This window comes from Tyto alba, unplaced genomic scaffold, assembly GCF_018691265.1.
Source record: "Tyto alba isolate M040663 unplaced genomic scaffold, T.alba_DEE_v4.0 Super-Scaffold_9, whole genome shotgun sequence".
In the NCBI taxonomy this organism is placed as follows: domain Eukaryota; kingdom Metazoa; phylum Chordata; class Aves; order Strigiformes; family Tytonidae; genus Tyto; species Tyto alba.
The window spans coordinates 19,638,902-19,659,789 of record NW_024881330.1 but is presented as its reverse complement, the minus strand read 5'-3'; the positions used below and the strand labels follow the sequence as shown (position 1 = coordinate 19,659,789).

The following is a 20,888-nucleotide window of genomic DNA, read 5'->3' as shown; positions in this document are numbered from 1 at the left end:
ACATGACTCTTGATTACAGTAAAATTCAGAACTTGGTATAGAACAATGCAAAAAAAAAAAAAAAAAAATCCAGCCATGTTTTTAACCAGATGGCAGCATCTGGACAGAGTGACCACAGAGTATGCTTTTGCAGACAGGTAAACTAAGAACTTGATGTAAAAGAATACAAGTAGAGAGGGAAGTCATGATGGATATGCACTGCTATTTCATCTGCAGATAAATGCAACCTGTATCCCCTCTCCAAGAGAATAAAAAAAATTAATATGCCAGATAATGTACATGTGTAAAAAAGTGCTTGTAAACACAGGTTATTGGCAATCACATCAGCAATGGGTTGGAACAATAGGTTCAGACTAGAACCCCTTCTTCACATGGATGACTTACGCTTTTTCAGGTCCATAGGGTACTAGAGGTACTAGACAATACCTCAACTATCAGGATTTACCTTAGTAAACATGGACTTGTTCTTGAAACTAATGCTGGTCTTGAGTATCGGAGGTGTAAAGGACATTTAGGGAGATTCACTCCAATATAGCCAAAAGGAGTTTCACAATTATCTGAAGCTGTAGACACTTAGGAACTTGAAGTACATGAGTGTATAGCCTTTACCCACTAAATTAAGCTTTTTTTTCAAGGCCTGGAGTAGAGCGGGATGAGAAATTATGGGAAATTAGTATATACAATCAGTGTGTGTTCAATAACAACAGCTAACAAAACCAGAAGACTTCTACTAATACATATGAGTTGATCTAGATTTCAAACCAGATGGACAATTCCATAACACAGCTGGTGAGTAAGCCAACTAGGCAAGGCACCTTGTTGGACCTGTTGTTTGCAAACAGAGAAGGACTTGTGGGTGGTGTGATGGTTGGAGGCTGTCTTAGGCATAACGATCATGAAATGATAGTTTTTGATTCTCAATGAAGTAAAGGGGGGGGGGGGCGGTCAGCAGAACTGCTACCTTGGACTTCTGGAGGGCAGACTTCAACTTGTTTAGGAGCCTGGTTGACAGAGTCCCTTGGGAGGCAGCCCTGAGGGCAAAGGAGTCCAGGAAGGCTGGACATTCTTCAAGGACATCTTAAAGGCGCAGGAGCAGGCCATCCCCATGTGCCGAAAGACGAGTTGGTGGAGAATAAGACTGGCCTGGCTGAACAGAGAGCTTTGACTGGAACTTGGGAAAAAAAAGAGTTTATGACCTTTAGAAGGTGCAGGCAACTCAGAAGGACTACAGGGATGTCATGAGGTTATGCAGAGAGAAAATTAGAAAGGCTGAAGCCCAACTAGAACTTAATCTAGTTACTGTCATAAAAGACAAAAAAGATGTCTCTATAAATACATTAGCAACAAAAGGAGGGGTAAGGAGAATCTCCGTCCTTTATTGGATGGGATGAGAAATAAAATGATAAAAGGTGAGGAAAAGGCTGAGGTACTTATTGCCTTCTTTGCTTCAGTCTTCAATAGCAACACCAGTTGTTCTCCAGGTACTCAACCCCCTGAGCTGGAAGACAGGGATGGGGAGCAGAATGAAGCCCCCATAATCCAAGGAGAAATGGTTAGCAACCTGATACACCAGTGAGACGCACACAAGTCTATGGGTCCAGATGGGATCCACCCAAGGGTACTGAGGAAGCTGGTGCAAGTGCTCACCAATCCACTTTTAATCATTTATCAACACTCCTGGCTAACCGGGGAGGTCCTAGTTGACAGGTGGTTAGTAGTTGTGATGCCCATCTTAAAATCCTCCTGCTCTTTAAATTAAATCAGCTATAAGTTATAAAATATAAGCTATATAAATTAAAGCAACTAAAAATACAAACTTCCTGTCAGCATATTGTTGTGTACAAAAGCAGAGTTTTCTCGGCAGAGGGATCAAAGGGCTATGTTGCCATGGATTCACAGCAACCAGGGCTATTCCCTTGTTAGAAAAGACACACACGGATGCTCCGACAGGACGCTTTCAGCTGCTTCACTGAGGTTTACTTTCTTGATGAGGGATGCTGATATAGACAAGAGTTGATAAATCGCAGGCTGAGTTTTGCTTTCAGAGGCCCCACGGGAGCTGCTTGGCAGGAGGTGGCTCCGTGTTTGCTTCCCAGCTGGGTGCCGCCCTGGGAGAGACCCTGGGGCTGCCTCCCTGCCCCAGTCCTGCGAGGGCCCGGGCCAGGCCCAGGCCAGGCCTCCGCGGCGCCCGGGCCCGGGCCAGGCCTCCGCAGCGCCCGTCCGCACAGTGGGCTAGGCTGACATTGGTCCTCCCACATCACCTGTGAAAAAATCATTTCACTGATACACTTACTAAAGCTGGTTTTTCAGGTCACCAGAGACAAAATGCTGCTGGTTGACAGTTAATTTTATTTAACTAAAATCCGATTACATTTTCTTAGAAGTTTAGTGATACTTCTCTCAGACAAATATATGATTTTTAATATTCCTCCAGGGTAAATCTAAATATGCAATGTGGTGCACTATTACTGTTTACCATGTATGTTTCTTTTCTTTCTAAGAAAGCACAATATTAAGAAGCCCAGATCATGGGTTAGGGCACGCAGGCCTTGCTAAGTCTTGGTTGAAGCGAAAACAGGATGCTACCATGCAGCTTTGCTGGGTCATTTATGTTCTGTTGTGGAGATGGCTGGAATATTCGCCACACAGCTCCTACCACAGTGCTGTAGCAAACACTTTCAGCATTTTCTCCCAGGGAGAATATTAGTACGTTAGTGGAACAATAGCAAATCAACCACATCCCTCACGTTTGGAGAGGCTAACTGGTCACAGGATTTCAAGGAAAGGGGCCACCCCAGAGAGCGTTTTCAACCTATTTTTTTTCTGACTCAAAAAGAAGACAAAAATGTTGCTAGAAGAATGCTCAAGTCCCATCTCAATGATCTTTTGACACGTCCCTGTGTCCTGAAGAGACAGGTCCAAACATCTTTGCTTTGAACTTACCTTTGTGCAGTTTCCAGTGTGTTTCTTTTCTGATAAAACTTTGGGTTTTCTGCGAAAGACACGACACAGAGGAAAGGAAGGAATCTTATGTAAAAACTTTTATTTCTTTTATGAAGGGAGAAAACATGTATTTTGAAGTCCATGCATATGAGTGATTGATGGCTCTAAAGGAATCTTTGAATGACTCTGCTTCAGCGATTAAAAAAGTTAATATTGATGTTAACAGAATACTTTTAGGGTCTAAGACAAAGAACTGCAAACATCAGATACTTTCTAACTAGCTACAAGGAAACACAAATATATCTAAAAATAAACAAGCTCCTTTTAATCTTATCTGTATTTCAATCTTAGTAGAAGTCTAGACTTTTTAAAAGTCATTTTTAAGGGCTTCTCTGAATTTTTAAGATGGATGCAGGCTTGTTTTTTTATCTTTCAAATGTTTGTTTGATTCACCTATTTTTTTGAAGCACCAGCATGTGAACATCTGTACCCCAAAAGGCTCATATACATCAATGTTTAGAGATATTAATTTCCCAAAGCAGTACATCCATTTGTAACCCACTGCCATATGGCTTGCTTCTCATCTTCTGTGCACATTCTCATACGTATAAACACATATGATACTTTAAATATACCCTCAGCATTCTCTGAATGTTTTTGTCAGTTGGCAGCAATCACGTATCCTGTTTCCTCTCAAGTATTTTAACGGGAAAAATTCAACACAGCTTAAAAAGCAATGCACCTTCCTTGACCTGCCTTTTGATGAGTTTCTTTGAATTGGGCTCTGTGCTATTGGCACAGAAACTCTAACCCATGCCACAGCTAAAGGCACAAAAGTTTCCTGCATTAAAATAAAAAAGGGCAGGAAAAGCTGACTCAGAAAGGACATGAAAGCAACATGGTTCAGAAATATGTACTGTCTCCCAGGAGCCCTTAAGACCAGACCTGCTCATTACCTATCATGCTACGCTTGAACTCATCTTCTAACAAGTCCTCAAACCCCTTCTCAGCATAATTTAGTCTTCACCCCTCTGGCCCTGGAAACATGCCCAGTTGACCTGTGCCCGTAGATGGGGAAATCCTCCAGCAGCCAATTCAGCAGCCCCCTCTGGGCCGTTCCAAGCTTGGAGACACACACACATTTCCTGAAGCCCTGGGGGGCTGTTTTGCCATAAACCGCACAAGGCAGAGGACTACAGCAAGTAGTGGCTGAGGAGTGTGGTTTTAACCCAGCACACAACAGTTTCCTTTAACTGAATGGCAGAGACAGAGCTGAGCATGACCTGGTAGATGAGAAGGAAAACTAGAATTGTGCCATTTTGTACCAGTTCACTGCTGATTACAAAGCCAGTATCCCAAAGCTGAGGGGCTTGGGGCTGCGGACAGCAGAGCGCTGCAGTTTGCTCGTAACAAAGCACGAGGAATCATGTACCCAAAAGCAGTTGCAAAAGGGACACGAGAGATGGACAGACTGAGTTTTGGCCTGACATTATATATTTTATAGTTCAAACCCAACCACACATAAACTTTGCATTTCAGAGGGCAGTCATGGGAGCGTAGTGATAGGATGAGGGGTAGAAGTTTTAAACTGAAAGAGGATAGACTTAGATTAGATGTTCAAGGCCAGGTTGGACGGGGCTTTGAGCAACCTGGTCTAGTGGAAGGTGTCCCTGCCCATTGCAGGGAGTTTGGAACTAGATGGTCTTTAAGGTCCCTTTCAACCCCAAACCATTCTATGGCTCCGTGTTCACACAGTGGAACGTTATGCTAACTAGCTCACAGCTCCCTTTGGGCACCTGAGACCTTCCAGTATGTTGAGTTACACGGAGCTCAGAGACTGTAGCCATGTAAACAGAGTGAACCTAGCAAAAATAAGCTGACTTCATTTTTTCCCCACTTCCAAATGGAATAGCCAGCAGTTCAAACAACTTGCACGCTAATGTTTCTCTGAAACACAGACTGAGTTAGTGACAGATACACTGATGTCCCCATGGTATTAAGATATACCGGGTTCAAACTTTTATGATACTGCATATTTTTTTAAAGCACAAGAAAAAAATTATAAGAACAGAGAGGAAAAAGGTTATTGATGTCCTTCCCAGAAAAAAACAGCAAAAAAACAAGGCAGCCTGAGTTTTAGGGACTTGTCTCATGTGAAAAGGCAGATTTTATCAGATGTCACACTGGATTCAAACAGGTTTAGAACTGCACTGCTAACAGCAACCAATGCTTTTTATTTAAAAATCTTGTTAGTTATTATACTTGTGAATTTTTCAGACAGCAGTAAGCACCTGAGCTATTTCAGGCAAGAAACAGCACAAAAGAAATAACACAGATCACACCAGCATCCAGGCACTTCTTCTGATGACTTACCTTGCCAAATGCACATAAAATGGGAACAGAGAAGTCTTGATCACACACGTTCTCTTTCTGATCAATTCAACTGCTTTGAATGGAGTACTGCATATAATTCTAGATTTTAAAGGGTAACCTCTGTACATTTTATCTTGCCTAAGCAAGTTTATTTTGCACAGGTTCCAATGTTTTCACTCTTTTTAGAATCACACTGCAATTTATGAAAATATTTTCATAGTATCAGGAATTTTTTTCTGTTTAGATGGTCATCAGCTCTTGATCAAATCAAGAGCCAGTGTTCCCTGTCTCTTTATGACTAGATGTATCCATCTTGTATTTCATGCCCACATTTTGGATATCCCATGTGCAAATCTAATTCAGTTATTTAAGAAATTCCAGTAAATTGTTCAACATTAAATTACCATAAGGTACTCTATATTTATTAGAGGGGACACATGGAACAGGGAGGATGAACAGCTTCAAAGAGAAAAATCATTAAACGCCAATCAGCAGCAATTTCAGTGATAAAGTGACTAAATTAGTAGCCAGTGGATCTCATTTCTTTTCCCACTAAACCTCACTTATTTTGATAGAAGTAAATGCTTATTACTCCCTTCATCATTTCTTCCAACTTGAGGCATCTGCTCAATACCTGGCCTCTGAGCTGTTTAAGTTTGGGTTTAATGCAATACTGAGATATCATATATCCTTAGCAGAGGAAAAACTCTACAGGATTCATAACTGATGTTTTCACTTAAATAAGTTATCATGACATTACAGCACATTTATATCAGACTTACATGCGTTTGCATTTTGATGTGGGACAACAACATGCACAGGAAAACATAAGCAGCAAAAAACATAAAACAAACACATAATACAGTTTCCAAGGGGCCTTTGAATTAATACTCAGGATTTCTCCACATTCAAGAACTTATTCCCAAGAGTAAATCCATGTTTTAGCACACAGCAAAATATTTATACTTAAGGTCAGACTGCTGGCTTCACAACAGACTCTCAAAGAGGTTAATGAAGAATCTATGTGTTGCTGTCATTAATGTTAAAAGATTCTCATCCCTGGAATCCACTCCACCTTCCCCAATACTTTAAGACAGTATGAATACATTCATGTGCATGCATACATAGATTTAGATGAAAATACAAATATATATACACACATAACCCCTGTACATTCAGAACACAACTAATACATTAAGAAAAACTAGTGGATAATGTATATTCATCATATCATAATAAAAAGAGACACACTAAAATTATTAATCTTTTAAAATTGAGTTTCTTGACAATTCCTTGCAAGTACCAATTTAATTAGATTGCAAAGCCACACTGGAATAAATTTATACAGGATATTTTGCCTAGAGCATCAGATTAGTAAAGATTATGGTAAGTATTTTCCAAGTCTACATCTGAACTTGTTAATTATATCTATCATTGTATTTTAATTGCTACCCAGCTACTACATCAGAGTAAATATTTTTGTTAAAAGAAATTAAATTTTCAGAAGTAGCTTAAAACTTTTTTAAGGGAAAAAAAAAAATTACTCTAGCAAATAATTCTCCAAGCAAAATAGTACTAAACCTTGAGTCTGAAATTATTGCAATAGTCTTGACCCAAAGGCTTGGTTGATACTTGGTTCTTCTACCTGAAAGACTGCAGCTAAGTTGTCTTTTGACCATGCTCATCTTTATCCATAGCACAAATGCAAATGCATTGCATGGCGAGGGGGGGGGAAACAAATCTCATCAGATTTCCAGAAAGCTCTTACAAATGGCACATAGGACTGGCAGTACAAAACTTTAAAACTTCTTATTACATAGTAATGTGTGACTGACTGCAGGCTTCAAGTTCATCTAATCTGCATAATGATAACAGAAAATATAAATTGGCAGAAGGCAAGGAATTTCAAAAGTGATGGTGGTAATAATGCCCATTATTGAAACAAAGCACAGCAAACCAAAATAAAATACAAGCTTCAACCTTATATGTTATTCTCGCAGGGTTTGATGTTTCATTAATGAAGAGCCATTTTTTCACAGAGGACATACATACAGACTAAATCCTTCCTCTTTCCCTTCACCCGCCTGCAAAAAAGCACCCCTGGGTTGAGGCAGGGGAAGAGGAAGGAAGTGCAGATCTCCCTCCTTCCATCTGGAAGGGTTTGTCCAGATCATCTGGGTTTTGTACACAACAAAGACACAAGATGAGAGGATGCAACGTGCACTTTAACACAATAATAAACCTGAATACTTATCACCCCCCTGCCCAGTAACCACCTCCATAAATGTGTATGTTGCCAGATATGGGAAATGAAAAAGACTACAGAGGTTTTCACAGTAATGAACAAGGAGTACAATAGTGCATGTCTTGGCAACAGATGTGACCTTGCAGTGCAGACACCCATCAGAACCTTGCCCTAATAGAAAGCTCCTTAACATAACAAGTCTTATTTTAAGGAATTTCTTTTTTCTACTTTTCTGTTTTGTTTCAGTAGCATAGGAAGGATGCACATTTGAAATCAACAGAAATCCTTTAAAATAATTTAAAAAACCCTTTATTAATAAATCTAATGTTTTGTTTTGTTTTGTTTTTTTCATTTATTTAAACCTGTAGAAGATACATTCCAAATATGCAGCCAAGGAAAACACCGAGAAAGAATATTAGAGATAAATAATGCAAGTCTGTAACAGCCAAACATTTTCTCAGAAATTCTGTAAATAGATTGTAATTGGGACATCTCAGGAAGTACTGTTTCTTAAAATGTAAGATTTCAAGAAATAAAATCCTAGAAAAATTGAAGTATGGTTCTCAGAAAACCACCTCTTTTAAATATCCGCATTATATACTTTGTAGAAGCCTACACTAATACACTGAACAAATAAGCCTTAAAATTAAGTGAACACAGAAATGGAAATGCTGATAGGAAATGCCTCCCTGTGGCTTGCAGCCATTTAATTATAGTAGCTTGCTGTGCAACAGCACGCAGAGATCCTCAAGGCAACAAATCATTTAAATAATATAATGTCCTTAACTCTCATAGAAAGCAAAATAATAAAGACTATCCACATATCCCTTCTGAGAACACCATGACTGCAAATAGATGATTAACATGGAAAATAGATGAACATCTTCCCCACGTCCAGTTGTTCCCAGGAGCAAAGAACTCTCTTCAAACAGACACACACTTGAGCAGAACGTGAGTTTTAGTCATTACATACTGCCATACAGCTTCTGAAGAGGTAACCATTTTACTTGACTTTCTCTTCTCTGTTGCAGGAGACAGCAGAAGTATGTTTCCAGATATCTAACCCACTACACCTGAGGTGACAAAAGCATGTCGGCCATGAATCCTTCACTCCTTAATTCCTCCATTCCTCAAATTTCATGTGTTCTTAACTCTGTTCCCAATGATTAAATCTCAGGTTACTATTTAATATTCATATAAATCTCAAAGCACTTTATGTTGCAAAGTAATCAACTACATAAAATCTTTTCTAAAGGACCTCTGCATGAATTCTACCACCTTGTTTGACATTATTGCCCAACAATGAAAATTTAGATGCAAATCGGTCATGAAACAGTAATACATTCATTGAGCCTTTTTAAAAAGCATTTTCAAGACAGATTTAAAAAAAAAAAAACAAAATGAGAAGTAAAGGTTTATAAACCAAGTCTGTTTTAACTTACCCAGGTAAAAAAAACTTTTCAGTATTGGATATACAATATAATAACTGCTGTAAGGAGAAGGAAAATCACAGTCCTTGAAAAGCTCCTGCATTTGAGGGTTTTTGCAAACTACAGCTGCTTGTCTCCCTCTTAAATTCTCACTATATTATTTAATCATTTCACTGATACTAATCTGGAGAATTTACAGAAGGGTCAAAACAATCACAACAAATAAGTGTTAGTCCATAAAAAAGGAACACTTATTTTCCTCTTAATAGATTCTTACAAAGGTCTGAATCAGAGGAAGAGATGCAAACTGTTAGGCCACTTGTATTCGTGTCTGTCTCAGTTGCTTGGTACCACAGATCGCAGTGGCTTTCCTGCAGGTATACAATACATTAGGCATTCTTTGCTATGGTGATGTAAGCAAACTAAGAAACAAAAAAACCAGCCAGCGTGAAGTTGTCACAACTGACCCTTTTTTCGTTTAACTGTATTGACAATGTCAATTTAAAATAAGAAACAAAAATCTTCAGATACAACTATTCAATAAAATTAACCATGCCAGTTTGTTTAACTGAAGCATCCTCATGGCCTGTGTACCCTTATCTTGCAAATACACCACGTGTGGACTTGTGCATCACAGACAGAATGGTTGACTGATAACACAGTATTTACAGGGGTATCTGAGGCAGAAGTAGCACATCTGAGTTTCCCATCTCAGGTTACAATACAGGTGCTTTTTCTGAGCCATTTTCTAATGGTAAATTAAGTCACCTGAGATGAAGTACAATGTAATGAAAATGACACAAATGAGAATGCAACCAGACCTTGACTAATGCCATTCAATATGCAATCACCAGCTATATATTGAACCTTACTTTGCTTCAGGAAAAAGCTACTAAGAGCTATCTAGTGTCTCTTAAAATGTGAACAGATTTCACTGCAAGCATGAGTAAGTCCCAAATCAGTAATCTAAAATCCGCATATACTACAGAATTGTTTTACTTGAATTAATTACCTGTATAAGAAACATAATACTCTGTTCATTCCATTCACATTTCACTCAGTACTACTTGATATTTAAATATTAAATCATTTGAATATTTGAATTCGGGATTTTTTTTTTCTTTATGATACACACTACTTTGCACATCATATGCTTGTAACTCAAGGCTTTATTTTCTTTATCTGACTACTTTCATAGGTGAACAGCAGCATTTAAAAACAGAAGTGAATTCTCAAAACTCGGAAGTATGGCAAACAGTCATTTGGAAAAAAAAAAAAAAAGCATAAATCTATTCACCTATGCAATAGCAGCCTCTGACAATTGCTTTGAGAAAGCTGTTAGTGCAGAAGAGATTTTCCCATAGCTCTGTAGAAGTCTACTTCAGTGACAGCAAAGTTGAAAAACTTTCTCACTATCTTACAAACAAAGTCTAATGAAAAGTTTTGATTCCCCTGTAAAATATCTCCTTTTAAACTTCAGCAAATTGTACTGAACTTCTCAGATCATTTACCTAGCCAGGTCTTTAACAAAATGCTAACGCAAACTACAGCAGAATATACTGAATAATTAATTTCCAGAGTTCACCTTTATTAAAAACAAGGTTTTTGTTGTGAGAACAAATAATCTCTCAGTTGTAGCTTGAAAGCCTAAGATAGGATCATTGGCTTCCAGGGTTGCTACTAGCTGCTTAGCAACCTGTCCTACTTGTCTTCCTTCCTTCCTGTTATAGAGAACTGTGGACAGGGGAGTTGGCTGACGATAGATGAAAACTCGTCGCAAGCACTCACAAAGAGCAGCATAGGAGTAATCTGGAGCACAAGCCATGAACTTCTTGTCTTGCTTTGATGCCTGGACATAACCTGCATAGCCCAAAAAGAAGAAGGGATAAGTAATATATTGGAATCAACAGCACTTTAATTGGCTAAGACAAAATCAAGCTTAGCTTAAAAAATCATATGCAATTAGTAACAAAAAAAAGGAAGAAAAAGATGTATGTTGTTATTAAATAAGACATTAGTTTTTGGAGGCATGCATTAACCAATTTACTACCAATATAAAATTCTTCCATACATCTTCCTAACTGGTGTTTCTGATGCATATGTTCCCATGTCTAGCCCCTTTCTGCCTCGCAAGGTCTTCCACTTTCTCAGCAGGATCATAAGGCATAGATACACATCTTGGACCAATATTAGTAGTCTAAGCAGAATAACCCTCTTCTCTCCCCTCGTCTCCCAATCTGTAATTACATTTACAATTTGAGATTTCTGAGTCTACCTAGTATTGAACAGACACTTAAAACTCGTCTTCCATTTAGAACTGACTGAAAAAAATGAGTTACTTTTCAACACACTGTAAACTTTGTTAATATTCACTGAGAAGGAAAAATCTTCCTTGTCCTCTTCCATTACAAAACTCAATTAGTAAACAGACTTATTTCAGACTGATTTCCTTTCACACTAAGAGACTTGAGATACAATCTCAGCAAAGTGATCCACCATCCTTCTGAAAGGTTATTTGCTTCACTTCCACTGAACAATGGAATGTTCATGGCAATGTCCATGGCAATGATAATCACTGAAAGACAGCGCCTCTGAGAACAGCAGAGCATGCCAGCTTCCTTCTTTTGGCTCTCCCTCTTATTACCGTAGGGTAGAAGTCAAAGTACTTGTACTAGGTCTGGCTGGGATGGAGTTAATCTTCTTCACAGCAGACCATAAGGCTTTGATTCGTGACTAAAACAGTGTTGATACCACACAATTTTTTGGCTATTGCTGAGTAGTGCTTGCACATTGTCACACCTTGCTATTTTTCCAACTCTGCCGGCCCCCACCGGTTGGGGATGCACAAGAAGTTGGGAGGGGACACAACAAGGACAGCTGACCTAAAGGGACCAAGGAGCCCAACCCCTCAGCTTTTTTGCTTTTGTTCTTCGAGTTCTCTCACTGGGGGCAGGGGCCAGGGAACTGGACGAGAGCAAGATGTGTGGTGCATGGGTGTCCACCAAGACTAACCTACAAGGGTATCATCACACTTCAACAGTGCATTTCCATGTCTTGAGGGTGTTTTGGTTGTTCTGAGATTTTTTTTAAATGTTAACCCTAAGACTTCTAAATTTATAAATGCTTGCTACTGTCCTCAAAACATGATTTCTGTTCAAATCCAGCTTGACAGTTTTCACCACAAAACAATTAGTAAATAGATATCTACAGTATCAATTTACATGATTGCTCTACTGGGAAATATTAGGATGCCCAGAAAAACTTTCCAAGTTCTTTAAATTAAAATTCATATATTTAAACATTGACACTAACAATAAAATAAGGATTTAAGTATAAGCTTGCATTTAAAAGAAGCTTTTGAACCAAGGGCCTTGTATTTAAATGGGATTTCCCAGAAATAAAATTGTAGGCTATTTTTTTTAAAAACAAATCTAAAAAATGGCACTGTCCTCTATTTTCCTGCTTTATAGATACAACACTGTTAGGAGAAGGGGATTTATACAGCAGATTAATGAGTGGTCAGTGAAAGATACAGGATTCTTCAGCAAACTGTGATATGAATGGGCAAGATCACGCAACTGCTCCTTCAACCAGCAGCAAATCATTAGACGTTAGCAATCAAATGTCTATTCAAGACCAATTGCTTTTTTTCAACAGAAAGTTGTTAGGACAAATATACAGAACAAAATACTGGGGTCTCTTCAGTTTCCCCTTGGTTCCTTCCCTAGGTTTCAGTCTAAGACTCAAACTGAAAAATGTTAATTTTTCATTCATCATCTTTGTATAGCTTATTAAAAACTAATTTCAAAAGTTCAAGCACAGTAAGAAGGAAATAGGGTTATTCCCATTGCTTTAGTCAATATAATGACTACTCTAGGTTTTGGAAAACTAGACTTTTAAGCTAGAAAGTACTAATTTTTACTACTAGCTCTTGCAAAGTACTTCAAAATTTGGTTGTAGATAAACAAGCTGATGACTTACATCACCTCTGGCACATAAGAGGTGAACTAGATTAGTACAGAAGTATAAACTTCAATATAATACTGTAAAATTATAGTACAATAAGGAGAAAAGTCGAGGAATAATCCTGTTTTTAATCACCTCAGGTAGAAAAAGCTCAGAGATATCATAGTTTCGTTCCTGTTATTTTCAAAACAATAGAAACACATTGTTAAAACAGTACTACAAAGTCCGCATAGAAACTAGAAACCAATAGTAATTTGAAAAAACACCTTAATCCTTATCATCCGCTTTGTTCCCAGCATAATGAAATTTGAAACGAGTAAACAAAGAACAAATTGTAAAATTAATCTCTTTTGTTAGAGGATTTGTTAAGTTGCTTACAGCTTAATTTGATCTTAAGTTAAAATAACAGGCTATTAAAAAAAAATCATTTATGTTACAAAACTAAATAAATTGCAAAAACTCAGAACAAAACCAATTATGTGTTACAGCATCATAGAATGGTTTAGGTTGGAAGGGACCTTCAAGATCATCTCATTCCAACCCTCCTGCCATGGGCAGAGATACCTTCCACTCAAAGCCCTGTCCAACCTGGGCTTGAACACATCCAGGGAGGCAGCATCCACCTCTTCTCTAAGCAAACTGTTCCAGTGTCTCACCACTCTCACAGGAAATAATTTCTTCCTTGTACTTAATCTAAATCTACCCTCTGTCAGTTTAAAACCATTACCCCTCATCTTAACACTACATTTCCTGATAAAGAGACCCTCCCCACAGTTCCTGAAGGCCCTCTTTAAGTACTGGAAGGCTGCTGTAAGGTCTCCCTGGAGCCTTCTCTTCTCCAGGCTGAACAACCTCAACTCTCAGCCTGGGAGAGAGCTCCAGCCCCTCGATCCAGCCCCCCCAATCATCTCTGTGGCTTCCTCTCGACCCACTCGATCACGTACATGTCCTTCTTATGTTGGGGACTCCAGAGCTGGATGCAGTACTCCAGGTGGGGTCTCATGAGAGCAGAGCAGAGGGGGAGAGTCACCTCCCTCAACTTACTGGCCACACTTCCCTTGATGCAGCCCGGGATACAGTTGGCAGTAACCTATGTGAGCTCTATAAAACAGATAGCATCTTCCCCTTCATTTCGGACCCAGACTGAGAGTAGTGTGTTCAAACAAATGTGTTTGAGGGAGGGAGGGAATAAATTGTCACATTCATGGCATCATTGAAGGAATGAGTCTAGAGAACACTTAGAGAACATGAAGACTATAGTTGTCACAGCAGAAGTAAATTCTGGACCAGATCAATTTTCATGAAAACCAATCTATCTGTTTCTTACTTGATAGGTACAATACTGGGATACATGGACCATCCTATTTGATCTGATATGGTAATTCTTATTCTTGCATCCATATTTTTCAAAGTACTTACAGCTTCTGAGCTTTTGGATTCTGATTTGAACAGTGGTTAAAAACAAATTCTTAGTTCTGATTTCAAGAATACCGCAATAACTATGAATTCTTCACAATTACATTTTATATTTTTCTGGCAGTCTATAATTTCAGAAGAGTTAGGGGCTTCTTGAGCCAGACCTGGCAGTTACCTTCCTGACTGTTTTTTTCCTGTCGTGATTTTTTTTTTTTTTTTAATCAAATTAATGGAAACTTTCCATGTCCATAAAGTTTTGCAGCAGTGGGTTCCATAGCTTACATGTGCATATGTGTATTATTTCTTTTACCTTTTTTTCAACCTACTATGTACCAGCATCGTTTGATGCTCCTAGCTCTTACAGGAGAATAAACAGTGAACAATTATGTCGAATTCTTCAGAGCTGTCACCCAAGACAACAAGATAGGAAAAATCTAAAGGTCACATATTAAAACATCTTACCATAAGCATATATGCACCTAGACATGGCATCAGTGAACTGCAGCTCTTTCCCTGATGATTGTGCTTTTAAGGCTTTAACTCAGGTTCACTTACCCAAGGAACTCTCCTTTTTACTGTGCAATATTGTGCTTGCATTCTTTATATAGTCTGAAAAGGCTTATTTTCCTCCCAAGGCAAAAACATTTTATTTCTTATGTTATCATATTTATAAAATTAAGCTACCATGCTGCTATCAACAAAATTATACTCCTTTTCAATTCAAAAGTAATTAAGTGAACTATCAACAGAAGCCTTACTAAGAGTATTCAGGTAGAAAAATCTCAGATAGAGGAGTGTGACACACAAGTTAATTTCCTACCTAAAGCGTTAAAAGTTGCAATGTGTTCCCACATGTTCTCTGGTTGGTCAGAGTGCGGCTGCCAGAGAAGAGCATCGACATCATGCCTCAGGCAGAAGCATGGCATTTCTCTGGGATCCACAACAACTGAGAAAAGATACTGGTTGCTTCCAAGATTAATCTGAAAAAAACCCAAAGAAATACAAAATATTGATTCAAAGCATGAATAGCAGATTCTGTCACACATACTGCCAAAGTTAAATGATAAACAGCTTCATGTTTGTTAGTTGACAAAATGTTTTGAGTACATTATGCTGCATCCCACTGATCAACAGCTCAATACACTACAGGTAGCTAATACATTTCCAGGAGATGCAATTAAGTTTCTTGGGATAATATTTAGGGAAACATTATGTCTACTACACAAGCAAATGTGAATGTTTTGTGTAGAAATGGTTTTCTAGGAGAGGGGATCATAACCTACAACTTCTGATGTTAGGAAAAGATTCTAAGTAATCACACCTGGTTTTCTGCAGTGCCAACAGGGAACGAAATACTGTCCCTCTGCCGTAAAAGTTCGTAAGCACTGGAACAAGGATTAGTTAGAGTATTAAAATTATGTAATGTCAACACTTCTTTATTTACTCACAAACAGTTACTAAATTTCAGATTAGCACACTCTTACATCAAATAGGTCTACATCACCAAAAACATTCAATAACCAATTTCTATTCATCAGGAATGACCAATTACAGAAGACAGACAAGACAGACATATCCTGTTATGTGAATAAACAACAGTAAAAATAAACAATTAAACAACACATATTTTGAGTTTTCTATGTAAAGCCTTCTAAGGGAAGTTAATAGCAGTACTTTTAATGTAGCACTATGACAAGCAAATGCTCAGAGGAAAGAACAATCTGTTCCATTGTGGTCTGTCAAGAAAGGACACTCAGGAATTCCTGTCTGTACTCAGAGATGATCTACATTGTTCATGTTACCAGATGAACAAATATATTTGAACTATTTTTTTATATCCAGAAGTTATGTCTGCAACAGCAACATGCAGGATTATACCCTAATACATGGTACGATGTATTACTCCTCAAAGACTATTTCAGATGCTGACATTTGTTGACTAATCGTTCTTAAACAGTTGCCACAGCACTCTTTATGTCACAGGATGGGGTCTCTGTCTTGAAGACCTTAATTTAATCTTAACATAAGATCCAGTGGACAGAAGCAACAGCTAGCAAGACACACAAATTTGTTTACTTGAGGTTATACAGTCTATGGCAGAACTAATATAATTATTTCAGCTGATTAAATCTAATGGCTCAACTTCAAAACAGCCTTCTATTACTATGCCATTTGACAGGCATACAAATTCTTCCCTTGTATTAAAACTACAAAATAGGTGAAATAATCCTCAGTCTCCATTAGGGTCAAATGCAATCATGAAATGAGGATTACTAATTTTCAATCATGAAATGAGGATTACTAATTTTCTAAGCAATTAAGAGGCAAAGAAACACTAATAATGTCAACAGCTCCACTAATAAGATGCCTTAAGGAGAACAAAGAAAACAGGAGGCAGGTGTTATGTTGGTACAATGTGCTGAGTAAAATAGAAAGTATGACGTCCTAGTCCTTCCAACTTCTTAACATCTGAAAAAGGGAAGAAGACAGTAGAAGTTAGGCAGATGACACCAACGAAGGTGAGTGGAACAGACCTCTAAGCACAGGAAAACTAAGCAGAATGAAGGGGAAACACCCTGAGAAAGGGAACAAGTTGAGACTACTCATATATTCAGATCAAGACTCACTCGCATGGACCCCTAATGCATGCTCACAGTGGCATCTGCTTCTCACACCTGGGAAAAAGTCAAACATGGGGATTGTGCATCAAGACACGCGGGTGCGATGACACTCCACAGGGTCACGGACAGTCAGTTGCAGTATGATTTGACCAGAAGAACCTGCTAGAAGGGCCAGCCTCCTCAGATGTTTTTCATCAGTGCGACCTCTGTTTTGCTGCTGGACAGCTAACCTCCCCAAAAGTCATCGTTATTACTTCTACTTCATTCCATAATCTCTCAGGGAAGAAAAGCAAGTTGTTCCTGGAGCACCATAAGGAAATGAAGCTTGGCTTCCTACAAACTGGAATTACATTTCTCCAAGCTTCTCTTCCCCAGAACTCCTTCCAGAAGACATTCCTTCAAATTTTCAAGTTCTTTCCTCCCATAATCCCTACCTGCTCTGTTGAGTATGAGGTAGTATAGTCTGTGATTAATCCTAAATTTTGGCTGTGCTTACAGGCCAAACAGCTACTGCCTTTCAAACTGGATATGCACTGAGTTACTGTGGTGGGTTTGACTTTGGGTGGCTGCCAGACACCCACCCAGCCACTCTCTCAACAGGACAGAGGGAGAGAATAAGATAAAAAAGCTTGTGAGTCAAGATAAAGACAGGGAGCCGACTTAAAATGACTTACCAATTCTACCATCAAGGGCAAAATAGACTTTACTTGAGGAAAATTAATTTAATTTATTGCTAATTAAAAATAAAGTATGATGATGAGAAACAAAGACAGAGATTTGAAAAAAACCCTCCTTACACCCTTCTCTGTCTCAACATCTCTCCTTCATTCCTGACTCTTCTACCTTCCCTGCTACCAGAGTGGTACAGGGATATGGGGAATAGGGGTGGGGTCAATCCATAATGCTTCCTTTCTGCTGGTCCTTCCTCCTCTGTTCCCCTGCTCCAGCATGGAGTCCCTCCCATGGCATACAGTCCTTCATGAACTGCTCCAGAATGGGTTCTTCCCATTGGCTGCAGTTCCTCAAGAACTGCTCCAGAGTTGGTCCTCTCCATAGGGTACAGTCCTTCAGGAATGGACTGCTCCAGCACGCGTCCTTCATGGGCCATAGTTTCTACCAGAAAATCTCCTCTTGTGTGAGCTCTCCACTGGCTGCAACCTCCTCCAGGGCACATTCACCTGATGTGGTGTAGAGTCCTTCATGGGATGCTGCATGGATATCTGCTCCACCATGGTCCTCCATGGGCTGCAGGGAAACAAGCTGGCTCACCATGGTCTTCTCCATGTGCTGCTGGGGAAGCTCTGCTCTGGCACCCAGAGCACCTCTTCTCTCTCCTTCTTCACTGATCTTGGGTGTTTGCAGTGCTGTTTCTGTCTCATTTTTCTCACTCCTCCCTCTCACTGCTGCTGCACAGCATATTTTACCCCTTCTTAAATATGTTTTCCCTGAGGGGCCACTAGCATCCCCTATCAGTTCAGCTGTGTCCTACAGTGGTTCAACTGGAGCTCTTTGGAACCAGCTGTGTCTGGCACAGGGCAGCCCCAGCCTCTTCTTGCAGCCCCCCTGCTCTCAACACCTGGGTATGAACACCCAATACAGCTCTACAGGCTGAGGCACCATGTGTAGGTGTCTCCTCCTTCTTATTGTTATATCTCAACTGACAGAAATTAAGCATCTTTGAGATGCATCAGTCCCTTAGCTAAGGGAGAGGGTCAGGCTATGACGAATCAACTCTTATGAAACTTCTTTGAACTGAGGGAGTAGTTTCATAGAGAACCAAAAAACTGCACAAATGTTTACAACATCACAGTAAAATCCTAACGTTAGCACAAAAATAGGTTTGAAGTCACCAGCCATCACCCTTTTCAGCCAAAGGTACAACAGTATATAAATTATTTACATATGACAAGTAAGCCTTATAGCACACAGCACTGAGTAACTTGTACATGTCATTTAACAGCATCTATGCAAATTTTTAAGGGTCAAGCACTAAGTATTTTGTAAATCCCTTACATAGTAAAGCACATACCAAAATGAAAAAAAAAAAAATCCTTTCAGAAGTACTGTGTCAGAAATGTGATAGTTTCACAAACATTGTTTTTGGTTTTAATAAAAACAAACATCTGTAGTTAAGTAAAAAAATCAAAACACCCAACATGCAATTTAAAACTGCATGTGTCCTAACAACGTTACTACATATATGGTAAGTACAAGTGTCATGTAACTTAGCTATTGTTAATTTTCACATCACACTTTTGAACAGACTAAAGGAATTATGTTTTTTTTCCAGGTTTCAGTAAGTTTGTGGAACATGTAGAGAACTATTTTAAATGTACAGTAACTCAGCAAGGTAATTTTTTACTACTTTTGCCACAGAAGTAATTTAGTGTTTTGAAAAACCCAAAAAATGCTATTTAAGCTGGGTTAGTTGCCTGTTTCACATGCAACAAAGATACAGATCACTTGGATAGACAGACCAAATGCAAAAAAAGTTTTGAGTGTTGTCAGAACATAAGAAACTGAACTGCAATAAGGAACCATTCAACCTGAAGCAGTTATTCAGGCAAAGCATTCAGAACCAGTAAAACTCTTGAGGAAGACCTTACCTCTTCTCCTGTCTATCACCACTACAGCATCCCTACTCCAACGGGCATGCACAAATACATGAGATGCGCTTCACCCTCCTGTAGCTCAGATGTAAGCATGATGCATTTCACAGAATGACATGCAATTTTAGTTAAGAGGTCATTCTGGCACCTACTGAGAAAGCAGAGTCATGCTTCGATATAGGTATATGAGCAAGGAAGGAGTGACCTTGTATGTCAGCTAGTAGAAAATGAACGGAAGTTCTTCTGTTGTGTTTGCATAATTCACCTATTGACCTAAAAAGTCTCCTGCCACAGATCAACTGCTCTCTGAAATTACCTACTGCAATCAGCTATTCAAAGACCTATGTTTATGTAGTCCATTTCCTATTTTTTCCTTGCTCCACAAATCACTGGGAATACTCTCTTCTTTTGTATCTAAAATGCAAGTAGTGTCTCTTGCCTTAAGGCACCCCAATTTTGCTAAGTATTAGGATGCCTGGGTTTCCCCACTGCAAGCACACAGCACCACTTTGTACTTCAGGCACCTTTCAACATTTTTTCAACTACTAATTTCTGTGCATTTTGTCATACGTATGTCTGCAATTGGTTTTAACAGGATGTATAATACAGAACTCAAGCATATGGTAGTATACAGATTAATCTACATAACACAGAAGGAAAACTTTATGTTGTAAGTGCTACTGCAGCCAGTTCCAAAAATAAGTTAGTGTTTTTAGGTAAACCATACTTCACTTGACAAAGCCCCTCCCCTTCCACAGCAAAAAAAGTTGTCCATCATGCATCTCTAATTTTTGATGGCTTGAAAACACAACACACTCAAATTCAGGCCAGCATTAACTTAACTTAAAGAATTGCTATTAATAAAGCAAATATTTCTCTACAGGAGAAACTGAATAACTGCATTTGAACTAGAGGAGAGAAATGTAATTTTGCCACACAAGAACAGGCCAGTATAGCAATATATTTGACAAAGATTGGCAGCTGTCAAACCTATTTATTTCAGCTGGATCATTGCCATTGAAATGCATTAGAAAATGTCAAGAAAAATAGAATCAAGTGTCTTTACGAAACACATATAATTACATCATCAATGTTTTATATCCTTAAATTATGACTCAAGGTGGGAAATGTTCCTATATAAATATTTCATGGTCTTAAATTCTCTAAGATCCTGGACACATATTCCACAGTGTTCTCTCCAACTTAAGAGCAAAAAGACATATACAACCGTATACTCCTGATGGTAGTTTACAACAAAGGTGAAAAGCTTTATCAGCCACACTTC

General features: G+C 38.8%; 1 protein-coding gene across 3 annotated transcripts in view; it reads right to left on the bottom strand.

Annotated features, from left to right (window-relative positions):
* Nucleotides 1-5,157: 5,157 nt before the first annotated feature.
* The window catches only part of NUDCD1 (NudC domain containing 1), a 52,663-nt gene continuing 36,932 nt past the window's right edge, over nucleotides 5,158-20,888 (bottom strand). For all 3 annotated transcript variants that reach the window (XM_032988354.2, XM_032988362.2, XM_042785913.1), the window contains exons 9-10: nucleotides 15,194-15,353; nucleotides 5,158-10,851 (exon numbers count right to left, since the gene is read on the bottom strand). In XM_032988354.2, the coding sequence (XP_032844245.2) occupies nucleotides 10,559-10,851; nucleotides 15,194-15,353 (453 nt within the window). In that variant the 3' untranslated portion in view covers nucleotides 5,158-10,558. The remainder of the gene's footprint in view (nucleotides 10,852-15,193; nucleotides 15,354-20,888) is intronic.